Source organism: Pithys albifrons, chromosome 5 (assembly GCF_047495875.1).
Source record: "Pithys albifrons albifrons isolate INPA30051 chromosome 5, PitAlb_v1, whole genome shotgun sequence".
Classification (NCBI taxonomy): domain Eukaryota; kingdom Metazoa; phylum Chordata; class Aves; order Passeriformes; family Thamnophilidae; genus Pithys; species Pithys albifrons.
The window spans coordinates 1,097,105-1,115,824 of NC_092462.1; the positions used below are offsets into that span (position 1 = coordinate 1,097,105).

At 50.4% G+C, this 18,720-nt stretch overlaps 1 protein-coding gene and 2 long non-coding RNA genes across 5 annotated transcripts in view; 2 read left to right on the forward strand and 1 right to left on the reverse strand.

Annotated features, from left to right (window-relative positions):
* Nucleotides 1-100: 100 nt before the first annotated feature.
* On the forward strand, nt 101-2,015 carry LOC139671998 (uncharacterized). Its single transcript, XR_011697841.1, has 3 exons — nt 101-141; nt 987-1,156; nt 1,941-2,015. It is a non-coding gene; the product is annotated as an uncharacterized lncRNA (long non-coding RNA).
* A 1,817-nt stretch (nt 2,016-3,832) lies between these two features.
* The window catches only part of LOC139671997 (uncharacterized), a 54,297-nt gene continuing 39,409 nt past the window's right edge, over nt 3,833-18,720 (forward strand). The window contains exons 1-3 of one of the 3 annotated variants that reach the window (XR_011697839.1): nt 3,833-3,906; nt 11,911-12,031; nt 18,501-18,590. This is a non-coding gene — a long non-coding RNA (uncharacterized lncRNA). Of the gene's footprint in view, nt 3,907-8,009; nt 8,112-11,910; nt 12,032-18,500; nt 18,591-18,720 lie in introns of those variants that run through there. The other 2 variants (XR_011697840.1, XR_011697838.1) reach the window with 2 other exon arrangements.
* On the reverse strand, nt 9,309-11,088 carry LOC139671786 (interleukin-8-like). The gene is made up of 4 exons (XM_071555045.1): nt 11,009-11,088; nt 10,769-10,895; nt 10,610-10,693; nt 9,309-10,105 (listed from the first exon to the last, which is right to left on the reverse strand). Exons 1-4 carry the CDS (start codon nt 11,061-11,063, stop codon nt 10,087-10,089), a joined length of 285 nt encoding a protein of 94 aa, XP_071411146.1. The 5' UTR covers nt 11,064-11,088; the 3' UTR covers nt 9,309-10,086.

Genomic DNA, 18,720 nt, shown 5'->3' on the forward strand with positions numbered 1-18,720 from the left:
AGCTCCTCTCGCCCTCAGCTCCGCCCCAGCTCCGCCCCAGCTCCGCCCCAGCTCCTCCCGCCCTCAGCATTGCCCGGCCCTCAGCTCCGCCCCAGCTCCGCCTGCTCCGCCGTGCTCGGAGTGTCCCCGAACCACCGACTGGTATGGATCGGTGTTTTCCTCCTCACTCCTTCCTCCCCCTCTCCTCGTTCTCCTGCTCCTGCCCGCCTGGCTCCCCTCACGCCGCGGCGGCACAAGGGCGCGAGGCGCGTGAGGGGCAGCGCTCCCGCCCCGGTGGATGCCCCGGGAGGGCGCCCCGGCCCCCGACCGGCCCCGCGGCTCTCCCGGGGAACACACGGCTGCTGCCTCCTTCTCCAGCAATAAGGCATTCCCTAAACAAGGAACCTCCATCCCCAGCCCTGGCACTGCCAAAACAAGCCCATGGTTAGAGCGCAGGGAACACATCCTTGCCTTTCCCTCCCACCTCTCCCCTCCTGCCCTTCCCAGCTGCCCTGAAGTCGCTGCTCCCTCTCGGCACCATTGCCAAGGCCCTGCCCGCACTGGCCACCCCTCACACACACGGCAGCTTTCCATGGGAATGGTGTCCATCCACAGGACCCTCTGCCCTTCTGGAGCACGTCCTGCTCAGGAGCACCGTGGATCCCAGGCAGGGCTCCAGCCGGCTCTGCTCGGCCACAGCAGCAGAGATGTCCAAAATCCCATGGCCCTAAGGCAGACTTTTCACTTGCCCTGCCCAGTGCACACCAAAACTGGGACTAAAAGATTGACAACAGCAACCAGTTTCCCTCTAAAGCTGAAGCACAACTCACCTGCTGGAATAGGTGCCTGTTTTATAGGTTACCTTTGAAAGCTGTGGATCACTGAAAACTTGTACAGTTCTTCCCTCCTGCTCTCTGTCATATGTGTTTGTTCAGATGCAAGTGAATCTCTAACCCAGCACTGGAAAGATCTGCTTGTGCAACTCTGGATTTTTGCCTCCCACCCAGGTTTCAGCTTGGAAGTGCATTGCCCAACAACAAATGCGAGGAAAACACATCAAAAGCCTCTCAGATTTCCTGAGTCCTCGTGGGCCTTAGGAATTGTTATTGTCAGCTCTGAAATTCTCAAGGTACTAAGCAAGAAGAAAGTTCAGCTTGACTGCACTCCACAGCATCAGGTAAAGGGAAATGTACTCAGTCTGATGTTCTTCTCTGCCTCTGTTGCCAAATACTCCCAAAGCGTCAGGATAAATAAAACTCTAATACCATCTTTGCAGTGTTAGAAAGGAAGGCTTTACTTTCTTTCTGGCCAGAGGTGTGTGTGAAAGAATGACAAAATCCCAGTCCCTACACTGACATCAACTGTAGGTTTTTTACATGTTTATGCATTTCAGAAAACAAACAGATGAATGATCATTGCTTCTAAATTACATAATTTACTTTCATCACTTACTCTTCTACCTTTACTGGTTATGAATTTCACCTTTTCTATAACAATTAGTCTTTAGTATTTTTACTATTTTTTCTCCTCCTGTAGACTTTTTCCAGCACAACTACTAAGCCTTTGTTCTTCTTTATCTTCTGGTTTTTGCAAAATGTCCTTCCAGATGTGCAACTTCAACACTATGTTGGTCTTTCCCAGGCTGTGCTCGTTGAAGCACATCAAGGGTAGTGCCAAGCTCTGTTTTCACAGAAGTAACTTGTGGCAGCTTTTTGCTAAAAGCTGGCTAAGAGTAACTTAAGGCCTAGCACAGTTTATGGTTAATTAAGAGAAGTAATTAAAGGTTTGATTACAACCATTAAAAATTAAAGTTCTCTCATTTCCAACACTGCTTGTGGCAGTTCTGCAAACGAAGATGTTGCTGCAATAATGATATTCCAGAGGTTTTCCTGTGGTGTCTGTGGGAAATGTGAAACCCCACTGTGATGCTCCCTAAGCATGTTCTTATGTTGCATTCCCAGAGCCAGAAGTCCACAGATGTTCACCGTGACTGGCTGTGTGTGTTGGGAAGGCAGGTCTTCTATGGGATTCTTTGGTAAGCACAATATACTGTTATTTAAAATTACAGAGTAAAGCAGGAGGAATCTCCTTTTTGTCTTAGTTTAATTTTGTACTCAATTTGTTTTTCCTCAATGTAGCAGTTTAGGCTGAATTTAAAAAGCAGAAATTGCATGGGCATAAGAAAAAAGTAGTTATAATGTAATTTGAATTGAATGGGAGCCTCAAGTTTAATTCTCTAACATTTATTCCTGTTTTCTGTGCTGTCCCTCATAGTCCAGGTGAGCTTTGTGCAGAGGTCCTAAAAGCCTTGACTGAATTCTTGGGGTTTTTATTTCCCTTCTCCTAATTTGGAATAAAATCTCACTGAAACAGCACTTGGGAGTCTCTGGCAAAGTGGTATTTTTACAGTGATGAAACTTGCAAAAAAAGCCCCAAAACAGAAAAAGCTCTAAAACTGTTTTGCATCTGTGAGAGAGCAGACCTGGGGCAGGTGCTGGGAGCTGCAGAGGAAGGATTTGTTTGTTTATCTTTGCAATCAAGAGCAGTGTCCGTGGTGAGGGAGGTTTGCCCTTGGTGTCCCACGAGCTGCCCCAAACCGGCCCCTGCTGAAATCAAGTGGCCACAAGGTGGGAGTGCAACCCCAGCTCGGGGCAGCCCCTTGGGCCCGAGGAAGGGGCTGCTGGAATGTGCTCGGGTTCCTTGGGACTAACAGCTCTGGCACTGAGAGCAGGTTGGCATGAACGGGGCAGGTATCCAGTGCCATTGCAGCAGTCAGAACTCCTGCACAAGGAGCAGCGCTGAGAGCCCAGGAGGGAACTCTGTGTCTGGAGGCTGCACAAGGGAGGGGCTGATCCCCTGCAGCCCCAGTGCTTGGCTGTGCTGCCCAGGGCTGGGAGGAGTCTGTGCCACTGGGGCCACTGGTGTGGGGGCTCAGGGGGGCCGTGGGTGCCACTGGGGCCACTGGTGTGGGGGCTCAGGGGGGCCGTGGGTGCCACTGGGGCCACTGGTGTGGGGGCTCAGGGGGGCCGTGGGTGTCACTGGGGCCACTGGTGTGGGGGCTCAGGGGGGCCGTGGGTGTCACTGGGGCCACTGGTGTGGGGGCTCAGGGGGGCCGTGGGTGCCACTGGGGCCACTGGTGTGGGGGCTCAGGGGGGCCGTGGGTGCCACTGGGGCCACTGGTGTGGGGGCTCAGGGGGGCCGTGGGTGCCACTGGGGTCACTGGTGTGGGGGCTCAGGGGGGCCGTGGGTGCCACTGGGGCCACTGGTGTGGGGGCTCAGGGGGGCCGTGGGTGCCACTGGGGCCACTGGTGTGGGGGCTCAGGGGAGCTGTGGGTGTCACTGGGGCCACTGGTGTGGGGGCTCAGGGGGGCTGTGGGTGTCACTGGGGCCACTGGTGTGGGGGCTCAGGGGGGCCGTGGGTGCCACTGTCAGAACTGCATTCTTTGTTTAGGGGAGGGGATTGGGGCACTTGGAATGGCTGATGCTCCTACACGGAAATGCCTCAGCCCTGAGGGAATGGGTTGAATTGGTTGAACCTCTCTAGACCTGTGGCACACCTGTCACAGCAGCCACATGAAGAATAATGAGCCTCCCCCCAAGCTGTCAGACAGGCCTGGCTGTTGGTGGCCTTAGGAAAAACTTTAGAGGAAACCTTTCAACAGCAGAACTTTGTCCATATTGCATTGTCTGGGTGGTAAATTTTAAGTGTGCAAGTTGTCATGAACTGGAAATGTTCAGGAAGTTCTTTCCATGACAGATGGAACTCTCATTACTGAATTTATTTTTCCCCCCTTTTATTAAGAAATAAAAGGGCCAAAAGCTTAAGTTACCCTCTTTTCCAAGGTTTTTTTGTTTTGGCTTGTGATGGAAGGAGGCAAAGCCCAGAAGGTGTGAAAATTTTCTCAGTGGAGGCTGCTTATTCCAGAGGTGAGGTTGTGTGGGTTTTTTGCAGTAAACAACACGAGGTGTGGCTTTTGATCAACACTGGGATAAAAATAGCACGAGGAACAGCTTTGTCCTCTTGCCCTTTTGTGAGCTGGAGCAGTTTAACTTTGAGAGTTGGGAGCTTTGTCCAAGGAGAACTTCCTTTCTGTGCACCTTTTGAGTGCTTTGCCTGTGGTGTGGTGCATAAATATGCCAGTAAATGTTTCAATATGTCATATTTTCACTTTTTCATTGTTAGTCAAAACCCCAGGTGTTGTGTTTGAATGGCAAGAAAGGTAAAATGTGCAGTGAAGTTTAGGCAGTTCCTGCTCAAACAGTGTCATTTGCCAGTGCAGTTTAGAGCAGTTGAGTTTGTGATAGGCAGGAATATTTGCTGTTAAGCTTGATTGCCATGTCCTAATTGCAATTTAGGGTCTTTGAAGTTATTCTGAAATAATCCTTGAGTATTACCAATGTTGCCAGGACTTGTAGCATGCAGTCTAACCACACATTACAAATTCTGTCTGATAAAGAGATCCTCCTGTGGATTTGACATGAAAGCTTATTCTATCAAGAAAACAAAACCAGAAAGCCACAGCTGAAAATTGTATTTCTGATACCAAATCAGTGAACCAAACCCAGCAATTTATGTTGCTTTTTCTTGGGTATGCAGGTCCAATTAGCACTGCAACAGGAGATGTCTTTGTGAGTTAAAACCAAGCCAATCCATGCTGGAGTGCCCACAATGCCACCCTCCTTACCTTCACCCTGGCCACTTGCCAAACCATTCTACAGCTGACTTTGGTTTTGGTAGGTCTGTTCATTAAGAGTAACAAATTTGGTCTAACACTCCTTTGTACACAATCTCAGAATGTGACTCCAGTTGTGAAAAGCCCAGTGGAAATTATATAAAGTCAGGGCACAATTTGCAGTATGATTTCCGTGGTCAAAACTCAGCCAAGGTTCTCCATTACTCCTGTTATTTGTATGAGACTCCCTAAGCTCGTGGCATTTTCTTTACTGAAAATGTGTGTATTGCCCCAAACCATCCTGAAAATCATGTAGAGCCCAGCACAGCTGTCAGCTGCCTCCTGCAGGTGCTGTTCCCCTGTGTCCTCACCATGTGGCCATCCCCTTTGTGGGAATCAGAGCCACAGCAGCAGGAATGGCCCCTGTGCACAATTCCCAACTCCTCATGTCTGCTTTGGGCTCTTCTACAGCACAAAGCTCCTGTCCAGCACAGTAGCTGCTCATCCCAAATTATTCCTCCTGCTTCTATTCAATTGATTCCATCAACCAATGCCCAGCAGCTGAAAATTATCTCACCACAAGAAATCCAGTACTAAAAAGGAAAATGAGAAATAGTAATTTATTTCAGTGTTGGATCATTAATTGCCATAAAGTAATTCAAAATGTTGGGAATTGTTTTGTTTAGTTTCTTGTGTTTCACTTTTTAAAAATCTAGCCTACCAGACAGCTAAAGCAGGTCTGGATATTGTCCCAGTGTCAAAAGTCATGAACAGCATCTTTCATTAGTGAGCTTATTAGGTGGATCACTGAAGGAGAAGAGAAGAGCAATCCAAATCAGCTTTGTAAGCATCCCAAGTTCATTTCTGTAACAGAAAGCAGCTTGTTTTCTCCCAGAGTCACAAAGGCTCTTCAGGCTGCAGACAGAATAGAGGCTAAACAATCTGGTGTTAAGGTTCCCTCCTCAGCAGCAGAGGCAGCCACAAGCCCTAGTGACTGCTTGGTCTGTGGGCAAGCCAAGTACAGCATCTTGCACTCACACTTCTGTCCTGTGAGGAGCAGCTGAAGGAGCTGGGCTTGTTTAGCTTGAGGAAAAGGAGGCTGTGCCTTTCCCTGGCTGAGCTGTGTGTTGTCTGTGCCAGGCTCGTGCCCAGGAGTCCACCCCGGGGGCTGGAGGGTGTTCTGTTCAGAGCCAGCGGTGGCACGCGGCGTTTCTGGAGGGGGTGAGTGGCTGGGCAGGGCTGGGCAGCCCCTGGGGAAGCTGCAGGGGGCTGGGTTGGGCACTGGGAGGGTGGCTCTGGGCACTGTGCTTTGGGCACACCTTTCTGTGGGGATGAGGGTTGGTACCTGGGTAGCCATTCAGGGAGGTGCTGGCACCCTCTGAGCAGCACAGAATTAGAGCAAAAACACTGAAATTAACTGCTGGGAATGTGTAGTGGAACTTCAGGGGTCTTGTCGCTTGGAGAGAAGGGCATAGGAGGAAACTTATAAAGGAATGTTTTAAAATTGTTCTAGTTTGCTTCAAATGTAGAAAGAAGCAGGATCCATTTTACCTGAAGGTGTGGAGGTAAAAATCTAATTTAATGCTCTGCTGGCAAGGCATGCAGTGCTCCTGGACAAAAGTGCAAGTAAAAGCTGGGAAAATCTGGCAGGCTACACAAACTGTGACAAGGAAGAGATGAGTCTCTTCAAATCAAACCCATTTTCAGTGCATTACTCTGGACTGGAATTTGTGTCCTTTTCATGCAGTTTTAAAAACTTCATTAACGTAGTTATACTTTCCTTGCTGTGCAAAATGGACACTTTGCAACTTTAATTTGGATTTAATTATAGCTGGACTTTAGATGTAGTATTCAGTCAGAAAGGAGGACTAGCAAGTTTATTGAGGTAAAAATAACTGCTGTGGGATGTATTAGATTTATTGTCTGGATATTGGAGACACTGTTGTTTTGGGAATTAGCAGGAACCTGCCAGCTGGGCTTGGTGCTCTTTGACACCCAATAACAAATCTCTGTTTCTGTAAAACCAGCACTTAATTGCAAGTTCAGCATTATGACAGAAGGTTCAGAGGTATGTAGGGATTGAAGATCCTGGCAGTCCACTGAAGAGAAGCATCAAATGCAGGCCCCAAGCCCAGACTCATGCTCGGTGTGGTGTCAGAAGTGCAGCAGTGCTGTGGGAGGATCAGAGTACGTAAAGAGTTGTGGTCTGAGCTGCACAGTCCTGTTTTCCCAGGGAGAGCTGTGGGAACTCCTCAGGCTCCAGGGACACCATTTGAAGGGTGGTCCTGAGGGTCTGGGGCAAGTAGCAGGACCAGGGTGGCAGCAGGGCAGGCAGAGCTGAGGGCAGGTCACATTTTACACTTAGATAAATCTCTGCAGTCAGTAGGGGAGCTTTTTTTATGAGCCCAGCTGTTTCACACAGAAAACCTGTATGTTCTTTCCCCTCTGTGCAAAACTGTTTTGCACGGGGCATAAGAACAGAACCTCCTTTTATTTATCCCGAGGTACAGCAGCTTCTCTGGCAGTGTGCTCAGCTGTTGCAATCCAGTAGGACTGGCAGAAAGACCCCAAGCCCTCTAGCAGTTGTTGCCAGCTTGGCACATGAGTGTCTGAGTCCACTCTCTCTGAGTGGAGAGGGTGCTGAGCTCACATCCATGAGCAAGGTGCTGGGCTGTGTGTGTTCCTCTATTTTTATGGCTAAATGGAATATTCTTTTCCAGAACTTTTCCTGCCTTCCCACAGAGGTCACTGCAAACAAAGGTCACGCTGTTGAGATGGTGACAGTCACCATCTTGGGGCACCACTGCAGTGAAAGCAATTTCTAATTTCTCCAGGAAGCCTTTGTGCTTCCATACTCTGCTGCTCTGGAGAGCAAAGCCATTTCCTACCCATTGCTCTAATTATTTTAGGAATGTTTTCCATCCTTCAAGTTCATTACAGTACAGCACACAATATGCTATTTACACAAAGCTGGAACTTTACATGGAACCCAAACCCTCTTTCTGGTTCCAAAAATAATGAAGAAAAGTAGTTATAAGGGTTAAATGCAGTTTTAGGTTGCATCAATGGGCTTGCTGTGACTGTGTACATTTCCCTGTCTGCAAACATTTATCTGATGCTGTGGAGTGCAGTCAAGCTGAACTTTCTTCTTGCTTAGTACCTTGAGAATTTCAGAGCTGACAATAACAATTCCTAAGGCCCACGAGGACTCAGGAAATCTGAGAGGCTTTTGATGTGTTTTCCTCGCATTTGTTGTTGGGCAATGCACTTCCAAGCTGAAACCTGGGTGGGAGGCAAAAATCCAGAGTTGCACAAGCAGATCTTTCCAGTGCTGGGTTAGAGATTCACTTGCATCTGAACAAACACATATGACAGAGAGCAGGAGGGAAGAACTGTACAAGTTTTCAGTGATCCACAGCTTTCAAAGGTAACCTATAAAACAGGCACCTGTTCCAGCAGGTGAGTTATGCTTCAGCTTTAGAGGGAAACTGGTTGCTGTTGTCAATCTTTTAGTCCCAGTTTTGGTGTGCACTGGGCAGGGCAAGTGAAAAGTCTGCCTTAGGGCCATGGGAGTTTGGACATCTCTGCTGCTGTGGCCGAGCAGAGCCGGCTGGAGCCCTGCCTGGGATCCACGGTGCTCCTGAGCAGGACGTGCTCCAGAAGGGCAGAGGGTCCTGTGGATGGACACCATTCCCATGGAAAGCTGCCGTGTGTGTGAGGGGTGGCCAGTGCGGGCAGGGCCTTGGCAATGGTGCCGAGAGGGAGCAGCGACTTCAGGGCAGCTGGGAAGGGCAGGAGGGGAGAGGTGGGAGGGAAAGGCAAGGATGTGTTCCCTGCTCTCTAACCATGGGCTTGTTTTGGCAGTGCCAGGGCTGGGGATGGAGGTTCCTTGTTTAGGGAATGCCTTATTGCTGGAGAAGGAGGCAGTTTGCCATACACCTTAGTCTGGCTGTCCCGTATTCCCAGGAGGAGCCTGCTTCCCTCAGGTGTCAGAGGAGCACAGTGTGTGACTCAGCCATGCCAGCAAGGCCAGCATGTGGTTGTGCCTTCACATGAGGGTCTGTTGGGTTTCATGTCCAAAGAGCAATTGATTTGTCTGTCACTAAACAAGTGCTGTATCCCAAGTGACGGGGGATACTCTTTGCACAAGAGACTTGCACTGAGGAGCCAAGGCAAGGGGATTCTTGGCTTTATATTTCCAGAGGTCCTTGTTGCAGCTGGGACCTGAACAGTCTCTATTTTCTGGAAACAAGTTCATTGTTGGAGGTTGTTAAAGGTTCTCACCACAGCAAATGTTGTTGCTCCTTCCCACCCAGCAAAACCTGTTGAACTTTAAACACAGCCCCACTGCAAGTGAAACCAGAATACAAGTCCCTGCACATTGCAAGGGTGTGCTTGGTTTCATCACATCCATCCTGGGGTTAATGTCTCTCCACACCAGCAGCTCTGACTGGGGGGTTTAATGTGCCTCTGAATGTAGAAACACATTTACTTGGTACAAATTGTCCCTGACAGTTCAAAGAGAACCGACCCACAGGTTCATCCGGGAATCCCAGGGCAGATGCAGGAGGTTACTCCTTTCCTGCATCCCACCAGCCAAACTGACACAGGTGCACAGGGCCATCTTAACATGGAATTCACAGAAAAATCCCAGTGTATTTTTACTCAGCAAAATGCTTTTATTGAGGTATATTTCATTACATTGTTATGACAAATCCACCTTTTTGCATACATTTTTCCCAAAGCAGAGTAATGAACATTATTTAGTCTTTATGAGTTATGACAGTATGTCATACAAGTAGACATAAAATATCTTAAGTCTCTTCAGAACATTTACTGTTCCTTTAGGTTTTATGCACAGATACCAAATAATGAAATGTGAACTCATCTCAAACCAACCAACCAACCAACCAACCTCAACATTACCTGGTGAGAAACCAAAACAACCATGGCAGGAAACCCCGCAATTTCATGGAAATTATTAAATTCTTTTAAGTATTGAACAGGGTGAGACTTCAGGAGCAGACTTTGTGATTTCATTGCATGTATTTGTGCAGAAAGATCTAAGGCATTCTGAAGGAAAGGGTGATTAGCTGGAGTGGGGAAAAATGGTTCAGTAAAATGTTCTTGCTTCAGCCAAGTCCTGGTCTCCATGTAATGCTGAACAGGCACTGAAATGTGAGGTGCCAGACAGAACTCCTTTTATTCCTAACAGTGGGATTACCCACAATCAGTGTCAGGACCCATTCAAACCTATCTGCAGACACTTGCACAGCCTTCTCTATGTTGGGGCCAATAAATATGAGGGGAGGGCATTAAACATGGAACAGCTGATGTACAAACTCATCAAAACCAGGGAGCTGAGCTCTCGTCTTCTTACAGCATCCATTTCCCAGTGTCTTGTGGCAAACCTCCATCCAGAGGTGTTTCTTCCTCAGAGCTTGTTACGTGAACTGCAACAGGCAGAGAATTCAAATCAGAAAGCCAGTCAGGAAATCTTTCCTTAAGTTTTCTTGCACATCCCAGATAATAAATCCCATAGGAGGTGTGGAAAAGCTGTCTGATGGTGATGGTGGGCACAGTGGCTGGACACTGTGGCTGTGTTTGCATTTAACCAGGCGTTTTCTGTGGATGTTCTACTGACTTGCTGGGTTGTCACTTCCCGACACAGCAGCCACTTCCTGGGCACCTTTGTGGCATAACTAACCAAATTTCCCCCCAGGAATCAATGGCAGAATGTGGCTCGTTATTCCTGGCTCCAACCCCTTATACTAAGCGTGGCCGCCCGGCAGCGGGGAGAGCCGTCCCGGGGCGGCAGTACCTGCGGAGGATGCTGTTGAGCATCCAGATTTCCCCCCAGCAATCAGTGCCAGAATGGCTCGTTATTCCTGGCTCCAACCCCTTAGACTAAGCGTGGCCGCCCGGCAGCGGGAAGAGCCGTCCCGGGGCAGCGGTACCTGCGAAGGATGCTGTTGAGCAGGAGCTTCACCCAGGGCGCGGCGGGGCTCAGGCAGATCGTTTGGCCGCGCTTCGTGGTGGCTCTGCGGGGCGAGGGAGGCAGCGGTGAGGCGGGGCGGGGGCCGTGGCCGGGGCGGGCGCCGGGCACGGGCACTTACATGACCTCGGGCACGGCGCAGTGCGGCCCCTCGGGCAGCAGCTCCAGGCGGGCGAGGCGACGCGGCGGGATCAGCTGGGACACGGTCCGCACGCACCGGCAGCGCAGCTCCCCGGCCAGCGGCGCACCTGGCGGGCGGCAGGCGCGGCTGAGCCTCGGCTCGGGGTCCCCCGACCCTCCCTGCCCGCCCCGACCCTCCGCCGGGCCCCGGCGGGGTGGGTGCCCCGGCTCGGCCGCTTACCCTCGCACAGAGCGGCGGCCAACAGGAGCAGGAGGAGGCGAAGGTGCGGGCTCATGGCTGGTGCTGGCGGCGGAGGGGTGCGGAGCCTGCGGGGCCGCCGCCTTGCCCGCCCGGGCTTTTATTCCCCGCCGCGGAATTTCCCGGAGCGGGGCCGGGGGGCAGTGCCTGGCCGGGCTGCGCCCTCCTCTGCCTCGGGCAGGGCCGGACTGGAAGCCCCGTTGGCCGCTCTCCACCGCCGCGTGTGTGGTGCTGAAGGAGCGGGGCGGGCAGAGAAGAGGCTGCTCCCGGCACGGCGGCTCCCGCAGGGAAGGGAGAGGGGAAGGCTTGGCACTGCACGGTCCCGAGGATCGCCCGCTGTCTGCTGGGACCCCGCGCTCTGAAAGGAGCTGAGACTCTTTTGAGGGAGTTCTCCGTTTGCTTGTAGGGTGCAGGAGTTTGGGTTCTGGAGCTTGCCTTGCTGCCCAACCCCGTGCAACCACACAGCCTGATCCAGCGGGGATTGCTCCCCAGAGCGCCCCTTTCTTCACCTGCCTTCTGAAACTGCAAATCTGTTTTTCCCTCAATGAGGAGGCACCCAGACTTCCATACCTGCACTCCACCACTGCAAACCTCCCATTCCACTCCTCTGCACAGAGAGCCCAATGTCTTTGTCTTCATTCCTGTCAAGGCATTTTGCTAACTTTTGTTATAAAGAAGAAAAAAAACCTATTTTAATACGCTTTTAAAGAAAAGGAGATGCCATTTTGCTGAGCTTTATTTAGGCAGGGGTTTAGTTCAGTTATGGTCAAAGCACATTCTTTTCTAAAAAGTTTTGGTATGAAATACAGTTTTGTGCACCCTTTCTATCCTTTTTGTTTGTTTGTTTTCCCCAGCCAAATTGTTGTTTGGTCTTTTTTCCACAGGTGGGGTTCAGCAAATCAAATTGTTCTGGGATCAGACTGCTTTGTGTCTTGCCCCAGCTCCCTGAGTGCCTTAGATCTGATTTATGGTCTGAAAACAAAACCAAGTCAGGCTCCCAGACAGGTAAGGTGCAGCATGTGGAGCAGTGCCAGTGAGAGCTCTCCTGGGGAGCAGGCTGGTGGAACACAGGCTCTGTTTCCTGAGCTGTGCTCTCTGCAGCTCAGCTGGGGGTTCCTACAGCTGCTGGCTCAGTCCCTGTGAGATCAGCCCTGCGGGAAGATGGCGTGTCATGAGCCAGTGGCGATTGCCCCATGTCATTAGGAAATGTCTAATGACTAATTTGTACCCCTGTCCAGCTGCACTTTGGTAATGACATCCTTGGAAGCTTTTTCTTGGTCTTAAAAGAGCTTATCAGATGGGCTGAGGGTCAGCCACTAAGCAGAAGGATTGGAGACCTTTCCTGGGGTCATAGGGATGGCACATTCCCTCCAGGCTACAGCCCCACCTCATGCCCTGTGAGTTCCCACGTGGTTGCCTCAGGGAAGTGCCATGTTCTTTGCAGGACAGAGATATGACCAGGTGTAGCAAACTGAGGCAATAAACAGTTAGGATGGTGCACAGGTAACCCACTGCAGGTCACTGCAACTCTCCTCAGCAGATGGAGCTCTGAATGGATGCTCTGGAGAGCAGATCTGTTGAGGAAGGACCTGTCACTCATGCACAGTCAGGCCACATGTTGTTCTTGGGCAGTGCACATGAGTGAGGCCAGTTTACATGGCAGTGCTGAGCTGTGTGCTTGGATGACTGTTCACAAGATCTGAGCCATCAGACTCATTCCACAGGGGTTACTGCTGAGGAAATTCCAGAAGTCTCCTGGGGTCTGGAGTGTGAGGCTGTTTGTAGACTTGGAGCAGCAATGTGTGAAACTGCTCCAGCTCTCCCTCGAGGCATGAGCTGAGAGGAGCAGCAGTCAGAGAGGTCATGGCCCAGCTGTGATGCAGCACAGGGGACAGAGCCTGGTCCTGAGTCAGTACTTGTGCAGACAGGCCTGGAACAACGGAAATGGGTACCCCTGGGACTGTTTCAAGAGGCAAGACCATCTGCCTGAGCTGCAGAGAACATCTCTTGGATTCCACCCTTTCCTCTGTCTCCCTTCACTGCTTTTGGCACAATTCCTTTAGCAAGGAAGGAAAGGACAGGGAACAGATCGCATCATGTCCTACAGAATTTAGAAAGCTGAATTCCCCCTGCCTGCTGCCATATCTCTCATTATAGATGTTTGCCATGCATTGTCTGCAGGTGGTACAGACTGAATCATAGAATGGTGTGGGTTGGAAGTGAACCTTGAAGATTCTCTTGAGTTAAGTTTACCCTAGTTATTGTGAGAAGTGTTGTAAGCATAGCTGTGACAGAACTCACCACAGTGTTTTATTTGCCTCTGAACTTACCATTCCAGTCACCCACTTTGTCTGTGTTCTTTAGCAGGAGCTGCTCTGAGCAGATACTCCACAGTTCTGTGGTTGCATGAAATCCCCAGGTGTCATTAGTGAGTCTCAGGATTACTGGAGCATGGAAAGCTGTCCCAGTTCAGGCAAGCCCTTAGGAGTTGCATACAGAGTGTTGTTTGCCCCATGGCTCAGTGGCCTTCACGTTACCCTGCTGTTAATTCAATATGTGCAGGAAGTGATTTGCTGCTCTCTCTGGCTTTGGTTGTGCTCCTTTCCACAGCAGGTATTTATTTGGCTTGGCAAATAAAGCCACCTGGGCTGGGAGCAGGCATTCCCTGTCTCCTGGGTGGGAGCAGGCATTCCTTGGCTGCTAGGCTGGGAGCAGGCATTCCCTGACTGCTGGATGGGAGCAGGTATTCCCTGTCTCCTGGGCTGGGAGCAGGCATTCCCTGGCTCCTGGGTGGGAGCAGGCATTCCCTGGCTGCTGGGCTGGGAGCAGGCATTCCCTGGCTCCTGGGTGGGAGCAGGCATTCCCTGGCTCCCAGGTTGGGAGCAGGCATTCCCTGTCTGCTGGGTGGGAGCAGGCATTCCCTGTCTGCTGGGTGGGAGCAGGCATTCCCTGGCTGCTGGGCTGGGAGCAGGCATTCCCTGACTGCTGGATGGGAGCAGGTATTCCCTGTCTCCTGGGCTGGGAGCAGGCATTCCCTGGCTCCCAGGTTGGGAGCAGGCATTCCCTGTCTGCTGGGTGGGAGCAGGCATTCCCTGTCTGCTGGGTGGGAGCAGGCATTCCCTGGCTGCTGGGCTGGGAGCAGGCATTCCCTGGCTCCCGGGCTGGGAGCAGGCATTCCCTGACTGCTGGATGGGAGCAGGTATTCCCTGTCTCCTGGGCTGGGAGCAGGCATTCCCTGGCTCCCAGGTTGGGAGCAGGCATTCCCTGTCTGCTGGGTGGGAGCAGGCATTCCCTGTCTGCTGGGTGGGAGCAGGCATTCCCTGGCTGCTGGGTGGGAGCAGGCATTCCCTGGCTGCTGGGCTGGGAGCAGGCATTCCCTGGCTCCCGGGATGGGAGCAGGCATTCCCTGGTTCCCGGGATGGGAGCAGGCATTCCCTGGCTGCTGGGCTGGGAGCAGGCATTCCCTGGCTGCTGGGCTGGGAGCAGGCATTCCCTGTCTCCTGGGCTGGGAGCAGGCATTCCCTGGCTGCTGGGCTGGGAGCAGGCATTCCCTGGCTGCTGGGATGGGAGCAGGCATTCCCTGTCTCCTGGGCTGGGAGCAGGCATTCCCTGGCTGCTGGGCTGGGAGCAGGCATTCCCTGGCTGCTGGGATGGGAGCAGGCATTCCCTGGCTCCCGGGATGGGAGCAGGCATTCCCAGGCTCCCGGGATGGGAGCAGGCATTCCCAGGCTCCCGGGCTGGGAGCAGGCATTCCCTGGCTGCTGGGCTGGGAGCAGGCATTCCCTGGCTGCTGGGTGGGAGCAGGCATTCCCTGGCTCCAGGCCCAGGAAAGCCAGAAGACAAGGAAACAGGAGAGACCTCTTTTCAGCAGGTGAGGACTTCTCTAACTGCACGAGAATGACTTTGGAGGATGCATCCTAGGTCCAAGTCTGAGGCCAAATTTTGTCCTGGCTAGAAGCATTTAACGTGGATAACCTCTGAAGGGACAGAGATGCTTCCTGCAGGGATTCAGCTGGGAATGAATTAGGCTGTGATCTGTAGAATGTCATGTCACCACCCCTGGCTGTGCTGGGGTGCTGTTCCCTGGCACCTCTGACCACTCCTGTAGATCCGGTTCTGTCAGGAGGTGCAAACATATTCACTGGAGGTTGTAGCTTAATTTCAAGATCATGCTCCAGTTGTGTGCAAAATATGTCTTATATCTGTGAGATATTTTATTTTCTTCCATTTCCTTGTGTGTTTCTCAAGTTTTGACCTGATCCCAGTCCATAGGCCCTTGAAAATACTGTCTGAAGATGTAAGAAATGGAAGTATCGAGTTGTTCCACTTGTGTCCCGAAGGATCTCAACTCAGTTGTGCCACTGCCTCGTGTCAAACATCACACACTGTTGTGCACTCATTTCCTTAACACCTTTTGGGATGTGAACCTTTGCATGTAAAACCATGATCTGTAGCAAATGATGGCCAGTATTTTCCTTCCCGCCCTCCTGCATCTTCACCTAATTTTAATGTTCCTGAGTCCTTAGGTCTGTCTGTGTCTCCTCCACAGAGCCAGAGGTTCTGCTTTGCCCGTGCTCAGTGCTGAGAATGTGAGCATGAACACACACACTGTGGATAGCTGAAAGGGAAGTGTTTGTGTTCCTCAAGCATTGCCTTGGCAAGCAGAAAGGGTTGGCTCTGGCATCAGTTTGTTTGGCAATTGTTTCTCCATTTTTCACTTGCCAGCTTAGCTTTCTGAGATTGCTGGAGGGACTGTGGTTGCTGCCACACTGTCACCTCGCTGTGTGGGACTCCTGGACACACAACACTTGCCAGAAGGGCATAAATTCACTGGCTGGGGGAGAACTCACTGGTGCTGGTATTTTACAGCCAACACAGAAGGGCAGGAGGGGCTTTGTTTGGAGTTTGGGAGCCAATTGTTTAAGCAATTTGGTTTTACCTCCACTGAGGGGTAAGAGTCTCCAGGCTCTTTAGAGGCAGGGATGACTCTGGGTAAAGATTAAAAGTGGGTGACTCCTTCAAAGGCTGGTAAGCCTTAAAGGTCAGCACAGTCCTGAAAGGCAGAAGGAGCTCCTCTTGGCCTTACAGCAGCTGCAGGTGCTGTGAGTCCTATGAACTGCCTGTAGGATTTTGCCCCTGGATCTGTGAAAACATCTGGAGCAGCCCTTTGTTCAGGAGAGGGAGCAGATCTCTTGCTTTGGACTACCAGGCCCTGCTTGTCTGCTGGAAGCAGCTTCTCTGCCTGCTGGGGCACATCTTGGTTGTGTGGATTGCCCATTAATTCAGGGATAACTGCACTGAATCCTGGCCCTAACATCGACAGCAGAACTTGCACAGGCATGATACAGAACATCCTCTGAGAGCTGGATGTTGTTCCGTGGTGTTATCCAAGCCTGGGAGAAGTGATGTAGAACTACCAGTGTGCTGATACTTTCTAGGTAATGAGATTTTGTAGTGGTAGGTGAAATATGTGGGGATCCCCAAGGAGTGTGATCAAAAGGCTGATTTTTAAAACTGGTGGGTTTTTTTCATTTTGAAAACATAGAAGCTTATTTTCAGTTCAAACTGAGCAGCTCATGGGCAGCAAAATGCAGGTGTCACATCAGGGCCCTGCTAACTAAGGTGAAGTCTTTGCTTCCCATGGGGACCCCTCAAAGAAACTGTGGAAACAAGATCCTCCCATCCTCATGCTTTTATCCTGGTAACAAACATTGCCCTCAACTTGGTACAAGCTGTTTGGAAATAAATGCCTACCATGTTGTGACATTGCAAATAGTGGTAAGTAAATGACATATGAGTCTCTTAAAGAATGAATTACTCACCCAATAAAAAACTCAATCCAAGCCCCCAAATCCACATTCCCCAATCCTGGTCTAATACAATTTCAGTCCAACTAAGTTTTCAGTTCAGTGAAGCTGAGTAATTTTTGAGGGTGTGCTTTGGATAGTTGTGGTCTTTTGGGTAAAGTGATGAAATCAGTTGAGAAAACAGTGACACGAGAGGGGTGAACCACAGGGAGATGGTAACCCTTGGAATCATCACAGAATCTTTGAAGTCTTCTCTCATGACACCCACACTTTTAATTGTGTCTGATACTTTCAATGGCTGTGTTGCAAGGAAGGAAAAATGAAGAAATCATACTCGACTTACACCCTGGAAGATGCCAGAGCTGCCACCTCAGGGAACACTTTCTCACAGCACTTGGGGTGCCACGTGCAGGGTCAGCCCTCAGCATATTGGGAGTCTGTGCTGAAATGTTGTTCCTGGCAACAAAAATTGCCTGCTCTTTGTTGAAAGGAAGGCAAAATTATATTGATGTTTGCTTAATTCTCAGGGAATTATCCAAAATAACCCACAAACTGACAAGAGGGACATGGATCCTTTCAGCTTGTTTCAGGATGTGTTGAGAGAAGGAGCTGTTTGGAGGAAACACCTCAATAAATGTGATCAGCACTGAGGGTAGTGTGGGTGGTTCTCTCCCCCATCAGCTTGAGTTTCTCCTTTTTTCCTCATTTTTTTAAATTTTCAGTTTCTGGGTCTCCAAGTCCCTCAGCACACACAGGGTACAGGAATATGCCAAGACATTATTTTAAAAGTTTTGGCAGCTAATGATGAGCACAGCATTTTTTTATTTCCTGAAACTGCTCGTGAGTGCTCATCAGGAGTGCACTGAGGTGGCAGGAGAATAAAAGCATACTAGAGGCTTTCTCTAGAAAATAGATTACTGGCAAAAGCAATGTTTAATTTAATTGTAGTTCTGCATTTTTACCTTTGATTTTCTTCTAAACAGTAGAAAATCCCCATACAATGAAATTGGTCAGGCCATTGAAAAGCATAGTTTCACTTATCTCCAAATACTGGTTTGCTGTGAGCTGAGTTGTTTGATTTAGATCAAAGTTGCCATTAGCATCTGAATATATATACATGAATTTGGCACAAACATTGCATTCTAATGTAGTTTTTGTTGTTTGAACCCTTGTTTTTCTAGGGGAGCACTGTTCCATCAGCAGACTTCATCTGGGTGGCCCTGGCTTGTAGCCCTGGTATACACCATTTGAAACAAACTCTGCAGGGCACTTCTCATGCATTCTCTCCTTATTCTTTCTTTTGGCAGTCCTTTTAGTATCAGAAGGCATTGCTTGCCCTCCTTTATCCTCTCCTCCAGGCAGAAATGATACTGTAGAGTTTTTCAGCAGGGCAGTGCCTGCAGTGGCTTTGGGGCTGCCAACAGGTCAGGTGTGTGCAGTAGGACTGGCAGCTCTGCCCCATGTCCCTCAGCCAGTCGAGCCTCTGCTGACTCTGGGCAAAGATTTGCCTGTGCAAAACACACCTGGGGGTTTGGGCATGAAGTGGGAGTGGTGAGGCTGCAGCATTCAGTGTGAAGCAGCCACAACAAAAGCTGTTTTCTTTGCTGTTCTTATTCAAACTGTGTTCAGGGTGAGCAATGCCCATGCCAGTTGCTTCTCCTTTGCAGAATGACGGTCGGTGCTGTCAGAGATGACATTCCAAACACAGAAGAAAGCAGAAAATGGGGAGCTGATGGAATTTTGACCCTGGGAATTCAGTAAGTCAGCACTCACATGTTTATTGGCCTGATTCCTGCTGTGGTGGTGCTGTCTGGCTGAGCCATGAAGTGGCCAGGTGGCTGTGCATTCCTGTACTGAGTATTAATAGGGCACACACAAAGCTTCCAG

Excerpts from the sequence above, each read along its gene's own strand:
- LOC139671786 (XM_071555045.1), bottom strand. The coding sequence starts at position 11,063 with ATGAGCCCGCACCTTCGCCTCCTCCTGCTCCTGTTGGCCGCCGCTCTG. Across the intron at positions 10,896-11,008 it reads GGCCGCCGCTCTGTGCGAGG|GTGCGCCGCTGGCCGGGGAG; the intron begins GTAAGCGGCCGA and ends GCCGCCCGCCAG. Across the intron at positions 10,694-10,768 it reads TGCGCCGTGCCCGAGGTCAT|AGCCACCACGAAGCGCGGCC; the intron begins GTAAGTGCCCGT and ends CTCGCCCCGCAG.